General features: G+C 46.2%; 1 protein-coding gene across 1 annotated transcript in view; it reads left to right on the plus strand.

The window, feature by feature from the left end:
• Nucleotides 1–26,133, plus strand: part of LOC133082917 (dehydrogenase/reductase SDR family member on chromosome X-like) — a 188,930-nt gene that overhangs the window by 17,918 nt on the left and 144,879 nt on the right. Inside the window, exons 2-3 of the mRNA XM_061179604.1 lie at nt 14,933–15,040; nt 22,894–22,962. Of these exons, the coding sequence (XP_061035587.1) occupies nt 14,933–15,040; nt 22,894–22,962 (177 nt within the window). The remainder of the gene's footprint in view (nt 1–14,932; nt 15,041–22,893; nt 22,963–26,133) is intronic.

Here is a 26,133-nt window from a genome sequence, read left to right on the forward strand (position 1 = left end):
GAAACAGACTCACAGACATAGAAAACAAACTTATGGTTACCAAAGGGGAAAGGGATAACTAAGGAGTTTGGGATTAACAGATGTACACCACTCTATATAAAATAAACAACAAGGATTTACTGTAGAGCACAGGGAACTATATTCAATACCTTGTAAAAACCTATAATGGAAAAGAATCTGAAAAAAATATATCACTGAATCACTCTGCTGTCCACCGGAAACCAGCACCCCATTGTAAATCAACTACAATTAAAAAAAAATTGACACCAGGAGACTTTGACATAACCAGATTGTACTTCACAATGTGGGTGGGCCTTGTCCAATCAGTTGAAGACCTTAGGAGAAAAAAAAGACTGAGGTTCCTCAAGGAAGAGGGAATTCTGCCTCCAGATGGTCGTGTGGCTCAACCTGTAACCTCAGCTCTCCCTAGGTCTCCAGCCTGCTGGTCTACCCTGCAGATTTTGGGGTACCCCCTCTTCACATCTATGGTTGAATGAACCAATTCCTTCAAATAATGTCTCTCTCTCTTTCTGTCTCCCTCTGTCTTTCTCTCTGTGTTTCCTGTTTGTCCATTTATCTGGAGAGACCCATAACTAAACATACTTTATGTCCATAGATGGCACTACAAGAAAGCCAGTTAGGGTTGGGGGTCCAAGGAATACAGGAGCCAAGCCCCTCCCAGTCATGAGAGGACCTGTCAAAAAAAAATTTCATTTCCTCATACTGACGGACTTAATTGCCAAGCATCTTCCTCTCGTGTAAAACACCCAAGCTTTGGTCACCCCACTCACTGTCAATTTTAAACATTTCCTTGTCATTGAATTCTACTTCTCAGATGCCAATTTTTTTTTTGTAATTAAGCAAATGTAGTTTTAATAAACCCTTCTTAAAGAAACTGTAAGTCTTAATTCTGCATAATTGATAGTTGAACAGAGAAAATATTTAACTCTGTAGTTTAGATTAAAACGATATTGGCAATTATTGTTACAAAATAAAATGGTAATATAATAAAGCTGTCAATATGAAAATTACATTAGTAACCAAAGCTGTCAGGAAAAATGAAATAGAATAAGAAATTCATGTAAGTATTCCAATTTCATCATTCTTTAAAGATAAAAATTTAAAATGTCACATTAATTTAATAATACAAGTAATAGATACGTAAACAATTATCAAGGTATTGAACTAAACCCTAAGCCAACATGATACTGAGGCCTGCTATCTGCTATCATTAGTCTTCCTTTTTTCATTCTTTGAAAACTTTCTTGAATTTTTCATTTATTTTTTAAAAAATTAATTTTTTAAATTGAAGTATTGTTGATTTACAATGTGGTGTTAGTTTCAGGTGTACAGCAAAGTGATTCAGTTTTATATTCAGTTTTATATATATATATATATATATATTCTTTTTCAGATTCTTTTCCCATATAGGTAATTATGAAATACTGAGTATAGTTCCCTGTACTATTCAGTAAATCCTTGTTGGACAAAGAAGATGTGGTACATATATACAATGGAATATTACTCAGCCATAAAAAAGAATGAAATAATGCCATTTGCAGCAACATGGATGGACCTAGATATTTTCATACTAAGTGAAGTTAGACAAAGACAAATATCATGTGATATCACTTGCATGTGGAATCTAAAATAATGATACAGATGAACTTATTTGCAAAACAGAAATAGTCACAGACAGAGAAAAATTTATGGTTGCCAAAGGGGAAGAGGGGGAGGGGTAAATTAGACTGGGATTAACATATATACACTACTATATACGAAATAGACGAACATCAGAGGCCATTATTAGTGGACATGCTTTTTTTTTTAGCTATGAACATTTAATTTATTTCCCTATAATGTTAATACTCTTTAACCATCATCCTACATCACATACAACTTTGTATCCTGTTTTTTTTTTTTTTTTTTTTTTTTTTCTGTGGTCTATTGAAAACCAAGTATAAGTGACTGCAAAATACTTGCCTCTGTTTTTTTGGTCACTTGCGTAAGTTTCTAAAGAGTGTTTATCATGTAAAGCGTGATCGCTTTACAGGTGATTCCCTCTTAGTTATGCATACCCCCTTAATATCACATTTCTTTTCTTCCCCAACTTTATTGAGGCAAATTGACCTGTAACATTGTGGATGCTTCGTGATGGACGTGCTTAAATAGAATTGTGCAAAGCTCAGGGCATGCTCCGAAGGTGCTGGTGTTTAGTTCTGCCCTGAAGAATCCAGGCACTTTTTCATGCGTCTTTACTGGGATCCATGGGTGTCCCCAGACTCTGATGTGTTGGGATAATTTCTGGGGAGCGCCTGTTTTCCTACCAGCCCTGGGCAGCCCCGGAGTCCTGGGTGGTGGCTTCTGAGGCCGCCCCATCACTAATTTGTTTGTTTGTTTTTGGCCACACGTTGCAGCACGCGGGGTTCTAGTTCCCCGACCAGGGATGGAACCCGTGCCCTCTGCCTTGGAAGCGCGGAGTCTTACCCACGGGACCGCTGGGGAAGTCTGAACGCATCACTAATATTGACCCCCCAGCACTTGTGTCGAGGCTGATGCCTGGGCCTGGCTTCTCGGAGTTATGTCCTGGGTCGGCTGTGGTTTTTCTCAGACATTCTCATCTTCTCCACGTCCATTCTTATCTTCTCCACGTCCATTCTTTGGCAACTGACAGCTGGTGCTGTCGATTTTGGGTCTCCCACCTCCAGCCCACATGAGCCCCCTTCTCACGGCGGAATTCCCGGGACCTCTACACACCCACGCCTCCCCCGTTGTCCGTGATTCAGCGTGGTCTTCACCCAGGTTGAGCAGCTTTATTGAGATTTAATCCACCATTAAATCATACAATTCAGTACAGTTTTCAGTGGACCTGCCTCCTGGTGCTTGGGCTTATGGCTTATGCCACCCACCGCCGAAAGCCTGAACTGCTGCTCTCTTGAGAGATCTGGACGGCATGACATGTGCATGGCCTCCCTGGACGCAGCATCACTTATTGTGACACAGTATCATTCCTCACGCCATTGCTCATAGGACTAAGTCACTTTTTTTAAAATAAATTTATTTTATTTATTTATTTTTGGCTGCGTTGGGTCTTCATTGCTGCGTGCAGGCTTTCTCTAGTTGCGGCGAGCGGGGGCTACTCTTCGTTGTGGTGCGTGGGCTTCTCATTGTGGTGGCTTCTCTTGTTGCGGAGCACGGGCTCTAGGGCGCAGGCTTCACTAGTTGTGGCACGTGGGCTCAGTAGTTGTGGCGCACGGGCTTAGTGGCTCCGCGGCATGTGGGATCTTCCCGGACCAGGGCTCGAACCCGTGTTCCCTGCATTGGCAGGCGGATTCTTAACCACTGCGCCACCAGGGAAGTCCCCTAAGTAACTTTTTAATGTAGGGTCTGGATGTCTTTCTAGATTGTTTCCTTTTCTGCCAATCTCACTTTAGGATTGATACATAGAGGATATGATGTATTCATATACTAAGCTTTCCCATCTCTGCCCCCCCTCGCCTCTCCAGTCTTAATGCTTCTAGATCATTCTATCCCTGGGATGAATGGCCATCCTGTTCCTCTTCCCTGGTCACCAAACGGGGCACAGTGTCCCGTGAGGCTGGTACGGTGTCCAAAGGGCCTGATGGTGGCTTTGTCTGGAAAGGTTGCTTCCCATCATCTGTCTGTCAGGCAGGTCTCACTAGTGAGACTTTTAAGCTTCTTAATTATCGTGGTTTATCGACACAGCCATTCTTAAGGACCTACGTGATGCTGCGTGTCAGGAAAACGTATTCCTGGGGCCAGTTGACTTGGAGGTTCAGCTACACGTCATTTTAACATTATTCTGTCAATTTTGAGGTCTCTGAGACACATGCACACACATGCCTAAGATGGTAGGAGGTCCATGAAAGGGTGGCTTATGTATGTCCTTCTTCGTTTGTGAGAAGAATACCAGAATTTCCAAGTCCCCGCCCATCCCCCATTATTCATGATTCAGCAAGGTGTTTCCCCCATTTTAAGCTGAGAAATAATTCACCATACAATACACCCAGTAAATGGCGCAATTCAGTGATTTTTAGTATATTTGCAGAGTTGTACAAACACCATTGCTATGTCATTTTAGAACATTTAAAAAATCACCTCCCAAGGGAATCCCTGTACCTGTTACCTGTCACTCCCCACTCCTGTTTCCCCCCAGGTCCTCCATCTCCATGTGTTTGCCTATTTGAGTATTTCATATAAATTGAATCATGGCATATATGCTCTTTTTTGGGTCTGGCATCTCTCACTGAGCATCATGTGTTAAACGTCCATGGACACTTGTGTTGTTCCCACTTTTCTGGTTACTGGGAATCATGGTGCTGTGAGCATTCATCACACGTATTTGAGTGGTTATGTGTTTTCATTTCTCCTGGATAGATTGATACCTAGGAGTGGCATAGCTGGGCTATTGTATCTCCATGTTTAACCGTTTGAAGAATCGCCAGGCTCTTTTCCAAAGTGGTTCCTGCAATTTACATCCCCACCAACAGTGGAGGAGGGTTCCGATTTCTCTACATCCTTACCAACTTTGTTATTTTCTGTTTCTTTCTTTCTTTCTTCTTTTAAATGGGTTTTTTTTTTTATTGTGGTAAAAGTCACATAATATAAAACATACTGCGTGGCTTTGATGTATGTTTCGCTAATGCTCTCTTCAAAGAGGTATGTTGTTATTTCCCAGTACAGCACAGGAGCAAATATTTAAGGAGCGAGGAAATGAATTGACCACCCACGTGCTCTTGGAAAGATTCAAGGTGGCTTACACGTGTCTGCGGAAGATAGGAAACACAGAACAGAGACCAAAGTCCAGAAACCTGGTAGATGAGGGACGAGGTAGTGTTGCTGCTAGCCTGGGCTTAGCAAACCCCTGTACCTGGTGTCCACTCTGTCTCGTGACAGCGGGCAGTCCTGGCTGGGGGTCCAGCTCTCAGTATTTGATAAAAGGACCAGGCACGGGGTCATCCCCAATTCAAAAGGGAGCCAGAAAGCTCGGGTCATTTCAAAACAACTGGACAGGGGCCAAGAAGACAGAGTTTTTTGTTTTGCTTTTTAGTTTAGTTTTTTTTCTCTTTTAAGAAGGCTATATTACATGGCATTAGTTTAAACTTTTTCAAAAAAGTTCCTGGGAATTCCCTGGTGGTCCAGTGGTTAGGACTCGGCGCTCTCACTGCTGAGGGCCTGGGTTCAGTCCCTGGTCGGGGAACTAGGATCCCACAAGACGTGTGGCATGGCCAAAAAAAAAAACAGTTCCTACTTTGAGATAATTGTAGATTCATGTGCAGTTGTGAGGAATAAAATGCAGCAACACTTTACTTGTTTTTCTCCCAGGGCTACCCGCTTGCAACATGGCCGTACCACATCCCGGCCTAGATGTTGACTTGGGTGCGATGCAATGCTTTTATTCAGATTTCCCTGTTCTAACTTGTATTCGCTTGTGTATGTGCGTCTGTGCGATCCTGTTGCACGTGTGGCTTTGAGAATCCACCATCACGGTCAAGACACAGGGCAGTTCTGTGACCCCCAAGGATCCCTGGCGTCGCCCATCTCCTTCCCACACCAACCCCCCACCCCGTCCTTCACCCCTGGCAGCCACTAATCTGTTCTCTATAATTCTGTCATTTCAAGACTGTCATAGAAATGGAGGCATACACAATGGGACCCTTTTGAAATGGCTCTTTTTCTCCCCACTCGGCATAATTCCCCAGAGATCCACCCACCTTGTTGCCAGAACAATATGCCTTTCTTTTGAATAACACCTGTAAAATGACAGTCACACTAAAGATCTTTCTTTTACGAACAAGGCTGCAGTGAATATTTTCGTTCCTGTGTCTCTGCAGACCTGTGGGAGTATGTCTGTGGCATTAAATTCTTAGAAGTAGAATTGCTACATAGGGTACATGCACTTCCACTTTAGACCCCCTCCAACTCACCTCCTAAAAGATACAGTCTCGGTGGAAAATTGACTAAATGTGCAAACAGGTTCATTTTTCTGGGGCGTTGCCATCCTGGATGGGACCCCACTGTTCTGATTGATGAAACCTACTAACTTCCTTTCCTTTATTTTCTTTAAGGAGGAGTGAGTCCCAACATCCTGTTACATATCTGTATTTTATTCAGTATCGGTGAATTCCTTGTTTATTTCCTTTTTCTCTTTTTTGGGAGGGTACAAGTTCGGGTGCCTGACGTCAGAGTTTGGAGCAGAGAAAGGTTTATGGCAGGGTCCTGCAAGGAGACCGTGGCTTGTGCCCCCAAACCCCCGAACTCCCCGAAGGGTTTCAGCAAAGCATTTTTAATGGCAAGGTGAGGGAAGGGTGTGGTTGGTTATTGCAGACTTCTTGGTGCAGGAATCCTTTGTCCACGTAAGTCAGGTCACAGTGTTCCTTTTAACTTCCAACAAAACCAATGTTATTCTCTGTTGTGCAACTTTTTCTGTCTCTATGAATGGAAAGGCGTTACACCCTTAGAGGTCAGAGCCTTGAGAAAGGGCTATCCTGTATATTTCAGGCTATGGGCAACATTCTGAACTCAAAGCAAAAGAATACAAAGGTTAAAGTAAAAGAAACAGACCTAATGTGGAGTCAGATATGTTCTTCTCCGTTACCCTTGGAGCTGTCTCTAATGTGCCGTGAGCTCGGTATACAGAGAGCTGTCGTTTTGCCATTTTTCCCAAGCGCTGGCCATCACCGAGGCATGAGGTCAGCACTCCAAGTTAGACGCTTTAAACAGAACCGCAAGCGGAGAGCATTCTAAACATAGTCTGGAAGGGGCCTCTCTCCCCGCACCCTGCAAACATCCTGCCATTTGCCAAGATCTCAGTTGCCTTTCTTCTTGCAGAGCGTGGTGATCCAGAAACAAATCCAGGGGCGAGTAGCTTCATGCTGCAGCGTTGGACCCAGAGGCTGCAGAGCTGAGTGGCTTTGGGAGGAAAGGCGCAGGCGAGAGCCTTGTCATGGGGCGGCTTGTAGATACCCATCTGGGACGGGGCAGCTGGCAACACGGGTCCCGGTCACCACACGGGTCCCAGGCCCGGCTGGTGCGCTTGGGATCAGCTTACATCCAGAATTGACGGGGCACTTTCTCTGGCATCTGTCGGACAGGAGCTGACAGGTCGGAGTTGTTGTTGAACCCAGGATCAAAGACGTGCACGGTGTGGAGAAGAGAGGGTGACAGTGGAGGTCATTGACAGGGATCCCGTGGATCTGTTTGCAGCTAGGTTTCCGGGGGAAGCGTGGAAGGAATGTGCATTGCAGCTGACCCGTGTCGGGGAGATAAGGGGGGCAGAGAGGGCCCGGTCACCTGCCATTCTAGGGAGCTCCCTCCATCCAGGCTGGTGTGTCCTCGCGTGGATGTACGTGTGTGTGCGCGTGTACGCCCCTGGTTAGGGTTTGAATCACGCCTCCTCCCCCAAAAGACATACGTTGGAGTCCCCCCCGCCCCATCCTGTAACCTTATTTGGCAATAGGGTCTCTGCAGATGAGCAAGTTCAGGTGAGGTCACTTGGGTGAGTCCTCACCCAACAGGGCTGGGGGCCTAGTAAAAAGGGGAGATGTGGACACAGATGCTGAGAAGGAGGGCCCTGTGAGCACACAGAGAAGACGGCCATCTACACGCCAAGGAGAGGGGCCTGGGGCAGACGTTCCCTAAGGCTGACAAAATGAGGAAGTGTGCTCTGCAGAGACCACCCAGGATGTGCCTAGACAGTTGTTGGCTGAAACATCCCCCATCTCAGCAGAAACGCCGTCAGCTTGGGTGGAAGATAAAGAACGCACATGCTTGTAGCATAAGCGTATCCCGGATAGTGCATGGGCTACGCTTACACCAAAAATTGCTCATTGCTTGTCGTAAATTCTATCTCTATCTCTATCTGTTTAACTATATATGTATCTATGTATCTACCATCTACCTACCTGAACTATCCATTTATCTATTCTCAGTCTGTTTATATCCATCTGTTATCTGTCATTTATCTGTCATCTATCAATCTGTCATCTATGTATGTATGTATCCAACCATCTTTATCTATCTACGTATCGATCTATGTATCTTTCTATCATCTTTCAAGCTATCATCTATATCATCTTTCAAGTTATTCTCTATCTGTCTGTCTCTTGATACCTATCTATCTATCTATCATCTATTTATGTATCTATCTATGGAGAGATTCATTTTAAGGAATTGGCTCATGTAATTATGGGGTCTAGCAGGTCCCAAATCTTCAGAGTGGGCCAGCAGGCTGGAAACCCACGGAAGACTTGCAGTTTGAGTCTAAAGGCCGTCAGGAAGCAGAATTCCCTCCTCCTTGGGGGATCTCAGTCTTGGTTCTATTGAGGCCGTCAATGGATTAGACGAGACCCACCCACACCAGAGAGGCCAACCTGCTTTCCTCAAAGCCCCTTGATTTAAATGTTCATCTCATCCAATAAAACACTGTCATGGAAACACCCAGAATAATGTCTGACCACATATCTGGACCCCGTGGCCCAGCCAGTTCGACACGTAAAATTATCCCAGGAGCTGTGATGGCCATGCAACCAGGGAACATCTGTGATAGGATTCTTCTCTCAGCCGAAGCCAGAGGGAGACGCAGCTCCCATACCGGGCAGGGCACTGGGATTCGACAGCCTGACACTTGGACTGTTTCGGGGTGGGCGTGTCAGCTCCTTGCTTTGGAAGTCAGCTCTCCGGGAAGGGCGGGGACTGGCCCACGTCTGGCCTGGGTGCCCAGCATCAGGGCGGCGGTCTCGTTCTCAGCACACGTTAGAGGAATGATTCCCTTGACCTCACGTCCAGTGCCTTTCGCCCGGCCATTCCTCCGCCCACCCTCCCTGGGGAGCTCCTGCCCATTTCCTCCTTGGCCGCCTGTCCTCCCACGGCTGGTTGAACCACGTGGACCCGTCCGCCATCCCAGGGTGCAGGTGACGCAGATGCAGAGACTAGCCTCTGGGGTCTGGGAGGGGCAGCCTCTCTCCTGGGCATCTCTCGCTTCTTCTGGCCAGTGCCCTGCGCCCGATTCAGAGTCCTCTATGAGTGCTGTCCACCTGCGAGGAGGAAACTGTAGACCTTACTCATGTTGGAGGGGGTTTTAATGCCTTTGCTGGGTTTTCCCGTGGCCACTTCTCAGCAATAGACATGGGGGTAGAGGCGAGATTTTCAGAGGTTGTAGGTGCCGACGGAAGCGTGTCTACATCGGATCTTTTCACTTGACTTTTTTTTTTTTTAAATAAATTTATTTATTTATTTATTATTTATTTTTGGCTGCGTTGGGTCTTTGTTGCCGCGCGCGGGCTTTCTCTAGTTGCGGTGAGCGGGGGCTACTCTTCGTTGGCAGTGTGCGGGCTTCTCATTGCGGTGGCTTCTCTTGTTGCGGAGCACGGGCTCTAGGCATGTGGGCTTCAGTAGTTGTGGCACGTGGGCTCAGTAGTTGTGGCTCGCGGGCTCTAGAGCGCAGGCTCAGTAGTTGTGGTGCACGGGCTTAGCTACTCCACGGCATGTGGGATCTTCCCAGACCAGGGCTCGAACCCGTGTCCCCTGCATTGGCAGGCGGATTCTTAACCACTGTGCCACCAGGGAAGTCCCGACATTTCTTTTTAATGAAGTATTCCATTCCTTTCTGGGTGTGGACCGAGGGGTTTGTTTGGAAGCCTCCTTGACAGGGAAACAGAAACTCTCTCTCTGTTCTTTTCAATTCTGGTGGCAGGGACCAAGAGAATTAAGGACCTTTGTTCTTTATTTTAAAATTTAATTTAATTATTTTTTATTATTTTTTCAAAGTGTAGTTGATTTACTATGTTGTGTTAGTTTCAGGTGTACAGCAAAGTGATTTTATACATATTATATAACATATATAATATTGATACTTGTTATTTATATATATATTCCTTTTCAGATTCTTTTCCCGTATAGGTTATTACAGAATATTGAGTAGAGTTCCCTGTGCTGCCCCGTAGGTCCTTGTTGTTTATCTATTTTCTATATAGTAGTGTGTATATGTTAATCCCAAACTCCTAATTTATCCCTCCCTTTTCCCTTTGGTAACCATAAGTTTGTTTTCTATGTCTGTGAGTCTGTTTCTGCTTTGTAGATAGGTTCATTTGTGCCATATTTTAGATTCCACATATAAGTGATATCATATGGTATTTCTCTTTCCTTTTCTGACTTACTATGATGACCTCTAGTTGCATATATATATGACTATCATTTTTACATAAATAAAATAGAAAATAAAATATGTAAAATATGTAAATATAAATATAAAAGAAATATATTTATAAATATTATAAATATTTATATAATATATAAATATTATATAATTTATAAATCATAAGTAATGTAAATATTATAAATATAAATAATAAATATAAACATATAACTAATAAATATTTGCATAGTATAATATGTAAACATAAATATAAAATATTTACTATTCATAAATATTACTTATATTGACAAATATTTATGTTAAAATAAAAGTATCATTTACTTATTTTCATATTGTCTCTTATTAAATAATACATCCTATTTGCTATTATCTTATTTACTTTTCTTGTTTACTTATTTTACATTATTAAATATTTTTTATGTATTAAATATATTAAACATATTTAAATATATTAAAATAAATATGTAAAATATGTAACATTTAAAATATATAAACATAATTTTACCTAGGATAAGACTATAGCATAGATACTATTTATAAATATCTAAATAGAAACAAACATTTCATTTATATTTATATAAGAATATATTTTACACACATATTTTTATTTCTTTTTCTTTTCCTTAGCAGTGGTGTGAAAAAACTTCTGGGCAGCAAGTGTGTTGCAGGTTGTGAAAGTTTGGGGACCTGTGTTGTAATCTACTTTGTCTTAACTGTTCAGTTTTCCCCGTAACCTCGCTTTGAGATGAAAGTTCAGGCTGCTGATGAGGCTTTGTGGTCGTCCTTTGGTTTTTCTCTTTTTTTTGGCCCTGCCGCGTGGCTCGCGGGATCTCAGCTCCCTGACCAGGGATTGAACCCAGGCCCCTGGCAGTGAGAGCCGCAAGTCCTAACCACTGGACCACCAGGGACTTCCCTGTCCTCTGCCTCTTCTGTGTAACCCTGGGAGCTGTAAGATGCCCCTCCAGCCCAAGACCCCAGCGTGCACCTGTGCTCACCGTACACTGTCGGCGCAGTACAGCCCTCCACACGCATTCAGAACCTGTTGGTCTGCATTTTCAGGAGGGACAGATGGATGCCAGGGGGACAAGAAAAGTTGAGTTGGGTCCTCCCTAAGGCTCCCCGCCCTGCAGCGTGGTGCTGGAACCCTTCTCTGTAAACGCCAGGAGCCTAGGAAAATAGCACTTTTATTAATCCGGCTCACCTGCCCAGGAACTAAACCCACACGCGGTTGGAATCCCTTTAGTAGAATCAAGCCTGGGCATCTGGGAACTTTGTGGGGCACCTGAAGGACTCATTTGGGGTTCCTGTGAATGAAGGACGTGCTCTCTCTGATGGATGCGGTGATGGGAAATATTCTCTGGGCGGGGGCGGGAGGAGGGGTGGTCCTCCCCGCCTTCCGGGGGATACCGGTGCCCCTGCATCCCTCTTGGGGCTTTTCTTTGTAGGGTTGTTCCTTCATGTTCTGGGCAGCAACGCCTTACTGCAGTGGTGGACAACAGGTTGTCCCCACTTATTGGAAGGATTTTCTAACAAGTGGATCAAACCTGACTCCTGGCCAGCAGGTGGAATTATCACCTGAGCTTGGACCGCTCGGGGCTGCTCAGTGTTCCCTGTGTGATGGTGGAGACCCAGGATGGGCTAGGATACCCCATTGTAGGGATGGAGGATGCCCCACTGTATGCACGTATGGCAGGTGGTTTATCCATCCTTCTCTACGGAGAGACAGGTGCTGCCCTGAGGAACCTTGGCTTTACATTGGCAACCGACCTTGTTTCTTCACGGCAGATTCCTAGAAGTGATTTTTCGAGATCAAACGATAGAAGCACATGTAATTGCACTAGATATTACCCAATTTCCCCCGATGGAGATTGTGCTGTTTTGCACTCCTACCCACGCTGTAGGTGAGAGAAATGAGGATGTTGACGTCTTTGAACTTCCGCCAACCTGATGGGTGACATGGTATCTCGCAGTTTTCGTTAACTATTCACATTTCTCTTATTAGGTGTAAACTTGGGCATGTGTTTTTAAGGGCCATTTCAGTATGTTTTTATATCAACAGGTGCTTTTGCCCTTCTTCTCTGTAGAGTTTTTTTTTTTCTTCTTGATTTTTAAGAACTCTTTACATGCTTGGAAAATAGCCCTTTGAATGTGACTTTGCTTATGGTGTTGTTTTCATTTTAATTTTTTGGTAGGATTTTTTTTCTTCTTCTTTTTTTTGGCCACGCCTCGTGGCTTGTGGGATCTTAGTTCCCGAACAGGGATGGAACCCATGCCCCCTGCATTGGGAGCATGGACTCTTAACCACTGGACCGCCAGGCAAGTCCCTATGGTGTTGTTGTTTTTTTTTTTTAAACTGTGTACACTTTTTTTAGGAGTGAAATTGGTCTATTTATTCTTCTCAATATTGAGTTAGAATTAGGAAGGCATTTCCTACTCTGAGGTTGAGAATAAATTTGTCCCTGCCTTGTTCGAATATTTTCATTGTTTAGCTTTTTTCCTCTTGGAGTTCATTTTGATGTGTCCTGGGAGGTATGGATCTCATTTCATCTGTTTTCAAAGGTCTTTTTAGATGTCCCCACACCATTTATTAAAAAGTTTATCTTTTCTAGACAACAAACTGGTGGTTACCAGTGGGGAGAGGGAAGGGGAGAAGGGAGAGATAGGGGTAGGGGATTAAGAGGTACAAACTGCTGTGTATGAAATAAATAAGCTACTGGGACTTCCCTGGTGGTCCAGTGGATAAGACTCCGCACTTCCACTGCAGGGGGCATGGGTTACATCCCTGGTCGGGGAACTAAGATCCCGCATGCCGCGTGGCGCGGTCAAAAAACAAAAAAAAAGAAGAGCTACAAGGATATATTGTACAGCACAGGGAATACAGCGAATATTTAATAATAACTATAAATGCAGTATAACCTTAAGATATTGTGAATCACTATGTTGTACCCCTGAAACTTATAAAATATTGTATAGCAACTCTACTTCAATAAAAAACAAGTAAAAAAATGAAATAAAGGAGACAGGGAAAATACAAAATTCATCTTTGCCACCTTGATCTTATAGTTAAAGCTCCTAGGACTAGCCAGTTCCTACAGATAGCAAATAACTGACCTGTAAACATGCTTCTCAAATACAAACCTACCCATCCAGATCCACACCCCACCCCCTTCTCTAAGGGGCTCCCATACTCTGGGCCACCATCCACCTGCCCTCATCCCCCCCAGGGCAGGCACCAGACAACAAGGACAGTCCCTGCAGCCAGGACCTGATGAAATTATTCACACCAGCCCATCCTAACCCTGCCTCACCTGTTCCTTCCTGCAAAAATCACAGTAAAGGCTCTTGTCTGGTTTCCCCCTTTCCCTTTGCCTCCTGACCGACCCTGGTGCTTCCCCGTGTAACCCTGTGTGGTGTGCTGTGCCCCCTCCTCTTGGGAACTGTGAGTGATCAACCGTCTTTTCAATATTGGTCGTCTCCTGACCCATTGGCCTCACCCCATACTTGAATAATAATAAAACCTACACTTTATCCTTTCTTCCTTCCCTCCCTCCCTCTGTCCCTTCCTCCCTCCCTTCCTTCCTTCCTCCCTCTCTCTTTCTTTCTTCTTTTTTATTTTTACATCACAAAATACCCTTTTTATTTTGGTCACACAATGCACAGTACAATTTTAAAATGGAGTCAAAAAGAGAAGTCTAACGTTTAGTAAAGCATTATTTCATCTTGTATAACAACATGTTATCGACACTTTGGGTAGTTTAAGATTTTATTAGAAACAGTAAAGTTTATTTATTTTATTGGCGTATAGTTGATTTACAACGTGTTTATTTCTGCTGTCCAACCAAGTGATTCTGTTATACATACATATACATTCTTTTCCATATTCTTTTCCATGATGGTTTATCGCAGGAGATTGAATATAGTTCCCTGTGCTCTACAGTAGGACTTGTTGTTTATGCATTCTCTATATAATAGTTTCCATCTACTAACCCCAAACTCCCAGTCCTTCCCTCCCCCAATCCCCACCCCATTGGCAACCACAAGTCTGTTCTCTCTGTGTGTGAGTCAGAAACAGTCAATTTTACACCATCACGTAAACGTATATTCTCATATGTTTGGATACGTGTAGGTTCATGCACAGGTACATGGTTAAAGGAGTCATCATGTTCTCTGTTTTTATAAGGTACTCTGTATTCTCATGCGGTCTCCAGACTTTGTAGAAAACAGTGGGCCGTCCCTCCATAACATGCAATTTCCTAACTACATCTGAGAAAACGCATACAAGTATAAAACCTGCACTTTACAACACAACCAACATGGTCCGAGAGGATTAACCTCTCGGATTAATTAATCATGACGTCATTAATCATGACGTTGCAATGTCATGATTCAGCTCCCAACAGAATCTGAACAGCTTCTGCATTTCGGATTCTGAACCGAAACTCACCCACAGCCGTCAACGATAGACATTATCTGGAGCTTTCTGCAGATCATTTTGGCAGCGTTAATTCCTGCAAAGGTATCATTGGGGACCGAGCAAGGATTTTTCAGGTGGCTTTACCAGGCTGTCCTTATCCAGGGCAACTGCACCGTATTACACTCATGCGTCCCGAGCCTGTAGGAATTCAGAAGAGCAAAACCACAAATATCAAACCACAACTCCCGTTGGCATCATGCCCTCTTTTGCGACTTCATTCTCATCAACGTGTGCTCTGCTTCTAAACCTTTACCTCGGTTTCTTTTTCTTTTCTTCTGCAGTTTTCCCCCTACAACGCGAGCGTGTTGCTATAGTGACCGGCGGGACCGATGGAATTGGATATTCGACAGCGAAGCATCTGGCCAAACTGGGCATGCACGTTATCCTAGGTGATGATTCACTTCTACAACTCCTTGTATCTTAGAGCGAGGGGGAGATACGCAGCTGCTTGCTTCTATGTGTATGGAAATATTGATGTGCTTCCAGATGCAACAAGTACAGAAGGCGTAAGGGTGAATACTCAAAAACTGAAAGACAGGAAATTGTGTTGTGCTTTTTTTGGAGAGGAGTCGAGGTTGTGCTGTGATATGGATCATACATTTTTTTCCCTGTGTGATTCACTGCAGTAAACAACAGTAAATGTGAATTAGTTTGCCAGACCTCTCCTAACAAATCATATGACAAACTGGGTGGATTAAACCACAAACATTTTTCCTGTCCCATTCCTAGAGGCTGGAATCTGAGATCCAGATGTTGGCAGGGCTGGTTCCTCCTGAGGCCTCTCTCCTGGGCGTGTAGACGGCCGTCTTCTCCCGGTGTCCTCCCAGGGTCCTCCCTCTGTGTGTGTCTGTGTCCTGATCTCCTCTTCTTACAAGGACACCAGTCCTATGGGATCAGGGCCCACCCTAGTGGGTGGACCTCATTTTACCTTCATCCCCTCTTTAAAGACCCCATCTCCAAATACAGCCACACTCTGAGGTCCTGGGGGTCAAGGCTTCAACATAAGACGTTGCAATGTCATGATTCAGCTCCCAACAGAATCTGAACAGCTTCTGCATTTCGGATTCTGAACCGAAACTCTCTGTGTTTCCCTTCTTCTTTCTGAAACTTTCTAATGGCTTATTTCGGTCCCTAAATCCTCTTTGAAAATGAAGGGACTTTCTTCTGCTAGGAAAGTGAAGGCGGTTCAAGTGAGCTCATTTTACATTTGTGAGCATTCCCATTCAGTTGGAGGTAGAAGTTTAAATCAGCTGGAAAAAATGATATGGGGAGATGAGCTTTGAAAAAAGGCCGTAATATTTATCATGCTTCTCCCGACATCATCTGGATTCAGTTAATCCCTTTTATGGTGTCTGTGTTTATGAAAATCGTACTGCAGGTCTGGTTTTAGGTGTTAGGGATTGCTTTCACTTCAGACTTTCTAAAATATTAACCATGGCCCTTCATTCATTCATTATCGATTCATTTCTTCCTTTCTCTCGTTTTTCCTCCATCGTGTGTTGAAGGATGATTACAGCTCAGACACAGCACTTGGGGCTGTGGATTTAAACACACGTGCATCTTGCTTCTTTGTGGGTCTGTCCATAAGGTCCATCCACAGCCAGATTCCCCCTTTTCTGGTCCCTGAACACCTTCACATCTAGTGATGCCTCAGTGCACAAACTGAAATCCATCATAGTATCAACCAATTGTATTGAAATGCAGATATAAAAGTATATAAGGAAAAAAATTGCCACATAATTATACACATTACATCTTTATACAACAAATAACATGATCTTCTATGATTTAGTAACCCATCTGATTTGGAGCTATGAGGATCTTTTTTTTTTTTTTTGGTTGCGCCGGGTCTTAGTTGCGGCAGGCAGGCTCCTTTGTTGCAGCAGGTGGGCTCCTTAGTTGTGGCATGCATGTGGGATCTAGTCCCCTGACCGGGGATCGAACCCGGGCCCCCTGCATTGGGAGCGTGGAGTCTTAACCACTGCGCCACCAGGGAAGTCCTGCTATGAGGATCTTAAACCTTATTTCAAGACATCTTCAAGAACTGAACCCTGATAGGAGAATGTGGTTTCTGTTGGTGGCCAAGCCATAGATCCTGTCCATTCTATCCTCTTTGTCTCGTCCACATTCTCTTGGAGGCCGGTCACAGTGATGATGTCCATTCTTCCCCATCGAAACTCACAGATGCCCTGAGCCCCACGTGGGACATCCCCAGGGGTCCAGTGTAGCCCTCTGCTCTTGGAGGGGTGGGGCTTACCTGGGCACACACAGCTCTTCCCTCACGCCCTTACATTTGAACTTTTTTTTGCTTTTGCAAAACCTGACTGCACCATGAAAATTTCTTCCATTTCATGGCCTGTCCCATGTTCCACTCTCTTTTCAAAGACTGCAGTTTCTCATGGTGATTCCCTTTTTCACATAACCATCTTTCTCTCATGTATGATGGGGTCTGTGGAATGGCCCACATTTGTCTTGCTTTGGGAGCAGTAGATCACTTCTTGGTCTGCTTCACTGTTCTTTGTCCCCATTGAAGGGTTCTTTTCATCAGGAATATGGCTAAGTCCCATTCTCTTTTTTCTTTTTTGTGTGTGTGTTTTCTTTTTCTTCCCCCCCCCTTTCAATAAGCCTTTTTTTTAAATTTATTGGAATATAGTTGCTTTACACTGTTGTGTTAGTTTCTGCTGTACAGCAAAGTGAATCAGCTATGCATATACATCTATCCCCTCTTTTTTGGATTCCCTTCCCATTTAGGTCACCAGAGAGCACCGAGTAGAGTTCCCTGTGCTATACAGTAGGTTCTCATTAGTTATCTATTTTATACATAGTAGTGTATATATGTCCATCCCAATCTCTCAATTCATCCCAGCTCCCTGCCTTTCCCCCCTGGTAAGTCCTATTCTCTTGATAGATGTGGACATATTAAAAGTTTCTGAACTTGAAATTACCAACTTTATCACTATCCATAACTCCCCTTAGATGAAGATGGGTTGGTTGCAGACCAGGAGGTCTTGTGGGAGAGGGGATGCATCTGAGGATGTATATCTGGAGCTACTTATCAACTTGAGCACCTCTGTGATCTGTTTGTGTCTCTCTGGGGCCTGAGAATATCAAGGAGGTAGGATGTGGGAGCCCAGGGTGGGAGCAGATCTCAAGACTGCAGGGAGACTGTGAGATAGTGATGGACCCTAACCCCCTGATTTGTTGACTTTCCATGGTGGGTCAGCCTCTGTTGTCTCCTGAGAGACATGACAAGCCTTCCATGTCTTGGATTTCTGCCGATGTTTGGAAGACTTGGTCAAAGTGATGTCAGCTCTTGAGCAGGAGGAGCCATACATCCCCTCTGAGGACCGGCTGGACCTGGGCTAGTGGTGGGAAGATGCTGGTGGAGTAGTCCAGGAGGAACGTTCTCGTCTGAGCAAAGATGGGAGGCTGGCATCCAGTGCTGGGTCTCTCTGCCCCTGTGGTTCCTCCACTGCAGGCATCTTCATCTTCTTAATTCCTAGTGAAACTAGGTGATGTTGGAAGACAGAGAAATAAAAAGAGCCCCATTTCTGTGCTTTTTGCCTGAGTGTGGTGGTTTTAGCTCATGAGGAAGTCTAGAGGGTTAGGTCACGAGGAGATCTAGAGGGAAGGTCAGGAGGAGGTCTAGTGGGAAGGTCAGGAGGAGGTCTAGTGGGAAGGTCAGGAGGAGGTCTGAATGGGAAGGTCAGGAGGAGGTCTAGTGGGCAGGTCAGGAGGAGGTCTGAATGGGAAGGTCAGGAGGAGGTCTGAATGGGAAGGTCAAGAGGAGGTCCAGTTGGGAAGGTGAGGAGGAGGTCTGGTTGGGAAGGTCAGGATGAGGTCTAGTGGGAAGGTCAGGAGGAGGTCTGAATGGGAAGGTCAGGAGGAGGTCTGAATGGGAAGGTCAAGAGGAGGTCCAGTTGGGAAGGTGAGGAGGAGGTCTGGTTGGGAAAGTCAGGATGAGGTCTAGTGGGAAGGTCAGGAGGAGGTCTGAATGGGAAGGTCAGGAGGAGGTCTGAATGGGAAGGTCAAGAGGAGGTCCAGTTGGGAAGGTGAGGAGGAGGTCTGGTTGGGAAGGTCAGGATGAGGTCTAGTGGGAAGGTCAGGAGGAGGTCTGAATGGGAAGGTCAGGAGGAGGTCTAGTGGGAAGGTCAGGAGGAGGTCTGAATGGGAAGGTCAGGAGGAGGTCTAGTGGGAAGGTCAGGAGGAGGTCTGAATGGGAAGGTCAAGAGGAGGTCCAGTTGGGAAGGTGAGGAGGAGGTCTGGTTGGGAAGGTCAGGATGAGGTCTAGTGGGAAGGTCAGGAGGAGGTCTGAATGGGAAGGTCAGGAGGAGGTCTAGTGGTAAGGTCAGGAGGAGGTCTGAATGGGAAGGTCAGGAGGAGGTCTAGTGGGAAGGTCAGGAGGCGGTCTGAATGCGAAGGTCCAGAGGAGGTCCAGTTGGGAAGGTGAGGAGGAGGTCTGGTTGGGAAGGTCAGGAGGAGGTCTACTGGGAAGGTCAGAATGAGGTCTAGCTGGGTGATGAGTATATACTGCAGCAAACACGGGCACTGAGCATATTTGAGCAAGCCTGGGTACCCATGCATTTGAGGGCTGGAGCCCTGACTGATATCACCTCCTTTAGGTGATGTTTCTTGAGCATCAGGTATGGTATCTGTCAGCACCAAATTTCTACTCTTCTCGAGTTAAACAGAGAGGAGGCAGCACGTCCTCACCCACCTGTGTCTCCTTTCCCACTAACGTTCTGATGTCCCTGTTTGAACTTTCCCCGAGGGACACAGGTCTGACCTTACCTGTCAATCCAGTCACGTAGGGAGGCTCACTGCCTCGGTGTGTCTTTGAGGGGATAGTTGAATATATCCTGAGAGGGACAGTTTTTCTTCTTACATGACAGCTGGAGACAAGGTCACTTAATGAAACATTATCATTGGTCACAATGCATTTTTCTACTAAACACAGATTAAGAGATGGGTTTAATCAATTCCACACTCTCAGTCCTGAAGCCATGAATATTTAAAGAATAATCAATTACTTGCTGAAGAATTGAAGTGATAATCTGGGTCCGAGTCCAGCCCATTAGTGTTGCTAAGAATGCATGAATTATTCAGTTTCCCATCTGTTCACAGTATCTTAGTTCCTACTGTTTCAAAATACTATTTTGGTGGAGGATCCTTCTTTCTTCATAATTCTTAATAAACGGTCATCTAAGGTTTAGACCAGGGGTTGGTATGTTTTTTTTCTGCTATAGGCTGGATGATAAAGATGATCATAGGTCTCTCATGATGATCAGCTCTGCCCTTACAGCAGGAAAGCAGCAATGGCCAATACTTAAAGTTTATGGCTGTTTTCCAATAAAACTTATTTTTTATATCAAGCGATGGGCCAGATTTGGCCCCAGGTCTGTAGTGTGCTGGCCCTAATTTGGGTTCAGTATCTTTTTTTTTTTTAAACAAGTGGCAGTTCTGTTGCTTCTTGCAGATCTTTACAATCTGGTGGCTAGGGTGCTGTCTTCAGGGAGCGGACCTGGATATGAGAGGTTGTCCTTCCCACTCGACTTGGTGCCCCTGAAACCCTGCACTGCAGCATGTATAAAACCTAACCCCTGCCGCACGAAGGTTGAGCGGAAGGCAGACCCACTGCGTTTGAGCCCTGCTTCTGTTGTGGCGTAGTGTTTCCTGATATGCAGCCATCACTCCGGAGATGTATGGGCAACGTTGGCAGCTGTGTAGGGTCAAGCATCCCATATCCAGCCCATAGGAGGCAGCTGCTGAAGATGACCTTCGCCCCCAAAGTGCCTGTCCATCCCTCCCATACAATCCAGCCCTGACTGCCTGAATATTGTTTTCTTTGATTTCTTTTTAATTTTTAAAATTTCTGTTTTATGTTGGAGCATAGTTGATTTACAGTGTTGTGTTACTTTCAGGTGTATGGCAAAGTGAATCAGTTATACGTGTACATATATCCACTCTTTTTTAGATTCTTTTCCCATAGAGGTTATTACAGAGTACTGAGTAGAGCTGCCTGTGCTATAGAGTAGGTCCTTGGTTATCTATTTTATGTCTAGCAGTGTGTATAAGTCAATCCCAAACTCCAAATTTATCGCTCCCCCCTGGTAACCACAAGTTCGTTCCCTAAGTCTGTGAGTCTGATTCTGTTTTGTAAATAAGTTCATAGGTATCATTTTTGTTTAGATTCCGCATAGAGCCGATATCATATGATATTTGCCTGATTGCCTGAACATGGAGCGAGCTGCCCGTCGGGGGGCGCTGCTGGCCGTGGCCAGTTTGTCCTGCTGTTCCATCGCTTCTCCCCAACCCACCCTCAGCTTTCTTTCTTTCTCTGGACACTTATGTCTTTCTGACTTCATTTGAGCTTCTGCTACGCCAGCCCTTGATGCCAAGATGGTCTCAGGCTGGAGGGTAGCCCGGCAGCAGATGGTGTTTTAATGTTTAAAAATTGCACAAGTTTCAGAAACAAGCTCATACATGTCTGCAGCCCTCACTTACCCATGAATTCTTTTTTTTTTTTTTTTTTTGGTCTTTGATGCCCGGAACATTTAGGGATGGAAGACATGCCTTCTTTGCCATCCTGCCCCTGCACTCCCGCAGTGCAGGAAGGCTCTCCCAGCAAAAACACATAATAACCGCATAATGTTTATTTCTTTAAGGAGCTGGAGGTGCAAATGACTTTTGCAGCTGCATCTTCTTGATGTCTGCAGCTTTGAACTTCTCCGAGGCGGTGACAGTTTCTATATTCCTTTTCGTTCACCCCCAGAGATGTCCTTTGCCACGTTTATCTTCAGCAGGAGGCATTTCTGATTCCGCCTGGGTTCACCACTTCTCCTCTCTTATATGTTTGTTACAAATAAACCCGTTGCTGTAAACATTCTTTTTTTGTTTTGTTTTGGAAAGGGCATTGCCTAGATTCATTTGGGGACACCTGTCAGTGACACAGAGCACATAATACAGAGGAAAAGAGTAGGGAATACTATTAGAGTGTGTAAATGAAACCACGGGTACATAAACAGCATGCAGAAATGCTTGATAAAAGGATTGCTTGGTAGTGGACTTTCACAGAGACCTCAATAGGCTTTGACCCGAGAGAACCAGCATCTTGCCAGCAGGGGCTGGCTGCAGGTGGGAGGGTGATGTGGGCTGGACCTGCCCCTCCCAGGCCCCTCAGCGGTGTCCTCATGCCCCCTGTTGGTTCTCTGGGCGTCAGGGCTCCATGCCCACCCCTGTGTTCACAGCTGCCAGCTCTGGCCTCCCTGTTGAAGGTCTCCTGTGACTCAGCCCCCAGGGAGTTGCAGGTGTGGCTTCTCCTGCACAGGGTCAGAGGCGCTGCTTGAGGCCGGCTCCTTAATAGGGGATGCTGTCTGGGAAGCAGGCTGTCCTGGCTTCTCCCCACCCTGAGCAGCAGCTACATCAGGTCCCCCTTAAAATGAGGGCCGTCTGCGCACAGACGTAGGGAAAGACAGCCCCCCTGCCCTTCCGGCTCTACCCTCATGGTCAACACAGGTTCACCTACTCAGGCGTTAAAGAAACCTCATTCACTTTCTTCCGCCCCAAATTTCAACTGAAGCATCCATATCCTACACAAAAGACCCATCGCCACCCTTCTAAGCGAACGTTCCCAGAATCGCACCTGCTGATTTTACGGAGTCACGGGTAACGGGAGGAGGCATCTCGAGCTCATGGTGGGAATGTCCCGTGATGGTTTTTTATTTTTTATTTTTGGCCATGCCACGCGGCTTGCGGGATCTTAGTTCCCCGACCAGGGATTGAACCCAGACCCTCGGCAGTGAAAGCGCAGAGTCCTAACCACTGGACCGCCCGGGAAGTCCCCCGTGATGGTTTTTATAGCTCAAGCCGCTGTGAACAGAGCGGTCGCCTGGACCAAAAGTCTCTCGAAAGTTCTATGTCTGGTCTGACATTTCTGCTGACAGTTTCCTGCTCATGCTGTTGGTGTCCCCGTGGTCCTGATGCCACTAGGTGCTTCGTGTCCCCGGAATCACTGAAAAGTAAGATGTCCCAGAAATGCATCCTTTTGACCAATCCACCTAAAGAAAATGCGTCTTCAATGGATACGCTGAATCTGCTACAGTTGCTCCGATGGCAAAATTCAACGCCAGGACGGAAGGAGACACTTAGCGTGTTGTAGGGTTGTGTTTACTGTCTCAAGAAAACATCGTTTCACATGGGGTAGTTTCCTTACCCTGAATTGTATCTTTTCTTTTCCTTGTAGGCGGAAATAACCAAGGCAAAGCGGAAGAAGCTGTGAGGAAGATAAAAGAGGAAACCCTCAGTGACAAAGGTACTCTACTGCCCGGTGGACAGATGGCTCTTCTGCTTGCTCTGGGGGCTGCAGACCCTGGCGTGGGCTCAGGGACCCGGATGGTGGAAGTGGCTTTGGGCAGCGATGTCTCTGATTCTTGGGCTTTTCTTTGGGGGGCTTTTGTCCTCCTTGGGGAGTGGAAGGTGGCAAGATTGCGATTCTTGAGAGACACATGAAAACCCCGGACGGACGGGTAAGCCTTATCTATCCCTTTGTGTCAAGACTCCCACTCGTGCTTGTTCAAGGTGACCGTCCGGCCCTCTGTCCAAGGCTGGGGCGTGTTGATATTCCCAATGCCTCCTCTGCCCTCGTGGCAGGATGCCTTTGATCTTTTTTCTTTTTCTTTTTTTTTAAATTGGGGTAGAGTTGTTTTACAATGTTGTGTTAGTTTCTACTGTGCCGCGAAGTGGAGTTCCCTGTGCTGTAAGGCAGGTTCTCATTAGGTATCTACTAGGATGCCTTTGATCTTGAGACAGAACCCAGAGGGGCTTCCGCAGCTCTCCTGCAACACCAGGCAGCTCTTGCAGACAGAGGCGCTGCTTCTCTCCCTCACCTACCCCGGGGCAGAAGTGGTCCACTGTTGTGACAGCCGATCGTGAACCCCCGTCCCCAGTTTGCAGTGGCTCAGGGGGACGCTCTCTCCAACGCCTTGGTTTCCACGCAGCGTGTATTTCCCGGGCATCTAGCAGTAGCATTCCTGGGGGCAGGTGGTTAGAAGTGCTGGTTTCCAGCCCTGAGCCTGGGAACCTCTGCAGGCGGGGCCGGGAACCTGCATTTTCCCACGTCCTCCCCGGGGATCCCCCTGCCCCCTCACGTTTAAGAATCGCTGCTGTCGTGACTGCATGAAACCATAATTTCCAGAGCAAAAGAGGAGTCTCGTGGGAAACCGCCAAAGCGTGGGCTTCTTTTCATGACTTGAAAAACCGTTGGAAAGAATGAAAAAATAATTCGCCCAAACCCGCTCATGTTACAGGCCTAACCAGTCAAGGTGCCAAGGTTCATCTGGGGCTACGTGTGCTTCTTTAAAACGTTTAAGAGCTTCATGTGTTCTGACAGAGCTGTAATCCGTAGCCCTGATTTATGGGAGGAAAGAACGTTCTAAAACATCTTTAGACAATTTCCTGGTGGCATCAGCCTTGTACGCTGCGATTCACAGTTTGGGCGGAAAGCTCACGGATTAAAGGGAAAACGCTTCGGTAGCAGCTCTGTGCTGGAGGGGAGGCCCCCAGGGCCTGCGGTGGGCAGGGCGGTGATTCCTAATCACCCAGGACGGTGGTGTCACGCCCCCCTGGTCAAGGCTGGTGACAGAGCCTCGGCTGTGTCTGCTCCTGTGTCTTCATTTCTAGCAAGTGACGCCAAGTAGATCCATGAAATTTGCATCTGGGAGAAGTAGCTGCCGGGGCAGACAGTCAGTCAGGTGCACACCGACAGCAGAGAGAGCCCAGGGGTCTGCACAAGCCCCAAACCCCAGCCTGCCTGCACCCCACTTCCTGGCAGCCACCATCCCCCCGCCGGGCATCCGAGTTTATGGAAAGGGCGAGGCTGGGCATCCTTGGTGGGCAGCGGCCCTGCGCTGGTCCTTGTGTTGCTTGGAGCACGGCCCTTGCCCAGAAGTTGGCAGCGCTTAGGGAAGCTCAGGTTCCCCCTGGCCTGAGAGGGGACATGGGGGCCAGGGAGGTGTCTGGACACAAGCTGAGTGACCCCTGAGGTCTGCAGCAGGGGTATGGTCTGAGCCAGGGTGAGCGTGGCCACTCCCACGGGGGCTGGTCCAGTGAGGGAGTGAACCCTTGATTACACACACACACGCACCTTTGAAAATTCCTCTTCTGTGCATTGAACCAAACATGAAAGCAGCGCTGTCTGTATTTTACACCAGAAGCCTGGCACTTGGAAGTCGGTGCGTGGACAGCCCAGCCCGTGCACGCCTGGAGGGGTCGCCATGAGACAGGTGGGAGATGCTGAGACCTGGCCAGAGGCGGGTGGTTTGGCGGTGGTCCTCGAGCTGACGTTGCTGAATTCGCATCCAGCCTCGGGATTCCCCCAAGCCAAGGCCCAGCCAATCCCAGGGGAAGAGGGGCACTCCCTGTGCCGGGGACCTGCTGCGCAAGGGCAGGGCCGGTGGGGGCCTGGGTCTCCCTGTGCGTCGGTGGCCGTCGGTCGGCCCTCACCCTTCCTCTTGGCTTAGCTCCCTGCAGACTCGGCCGGACCCGGTCTGGGTCGGGATGCTGTCTGGAGTGGAGCCCACAGCCCTGCAGAGGTGCCTCTGTCCAGACTAGCTGCCCTGCTGCAGCCTCTGAGGGTCTTGTCCACACAACCCCCGGCTTCCCACTTGGCCAGGGGGAGCCCGACCTGTTCCTCGCTTATGGCTCTTCCGTGATCCTCTGGATTCTTCTCTTTTTTTTTTGGAGCAAATCAGCAGATAGCCTGAGACTCACAGATGACTGCCGAGAACACAATTATTTCTTTTCTTTTTGAAATTTTTTATTGGGGTACAGTTGCTTTACAGTGTTGTGTTAGTTTCTTCTGTACAGCAAAGTGACTCAGTTATACAGAATACAAGTATCTGTTCTTTTTCAGGTTCTTTTCCCATATAGGTCACTACAGAGTATTGAGGCGAGTTCCCTAACACAATCATTTCTAAATGCCGAACTTCTCTGTAGCCTACCTCCCCCCTCATCTCTGTACTGACCCTTTTTTCTTAGTTCCTCGTTGAATGCTTTACGTGGTGTACTTTCTGCCTTTGACATCACGGTCAGTTGAGGTCACGTTTGGGGCTGGGATGGGAGGACACCTGCATATCCGTGTATAACTAGTTCGGCTTTCAGAAGGATGTATTTGTGAGTGTGGTCAGGAATCAAGGTGATGTTGGTCATTTCCCAGCCTAGAGATTTCCAGGGAAGAGACTTTTCATACGTTATCACCTTGTATCCATGGTACCGAAACCTTTATTGCTCTTAAGTAATTACATGCTGATGCAAGCTCTCTTATTTGGAGCGAATAGTCTTGCTAATTTACCAAAAAAAAAAAAAAACCCCACCCCAAAATACCAATAAAAACCCGAACACCACAAAAACAAACAGCAAAATGGCATAACAATGTTCAAATGAACCCAAATGGAAATAGATAATTTAAATACTTTTAAAAGGACTC

Source organism: Eubalaena glacialis, chromosome Y, assembly GCF_028564815.1.
Source record: "Eubalaena glacialis isolate mEubGla1 chromosome Y, mEubGla1.1.hap2.+ XY, whole genome shotgun sequence".
Taxonomy (NCBI): Eukaryota; Metazoa; Chordata; class Mammalia; order Artiodactyla; family Balaenidae; genus Eubalaena; species Eubalaena glacialis.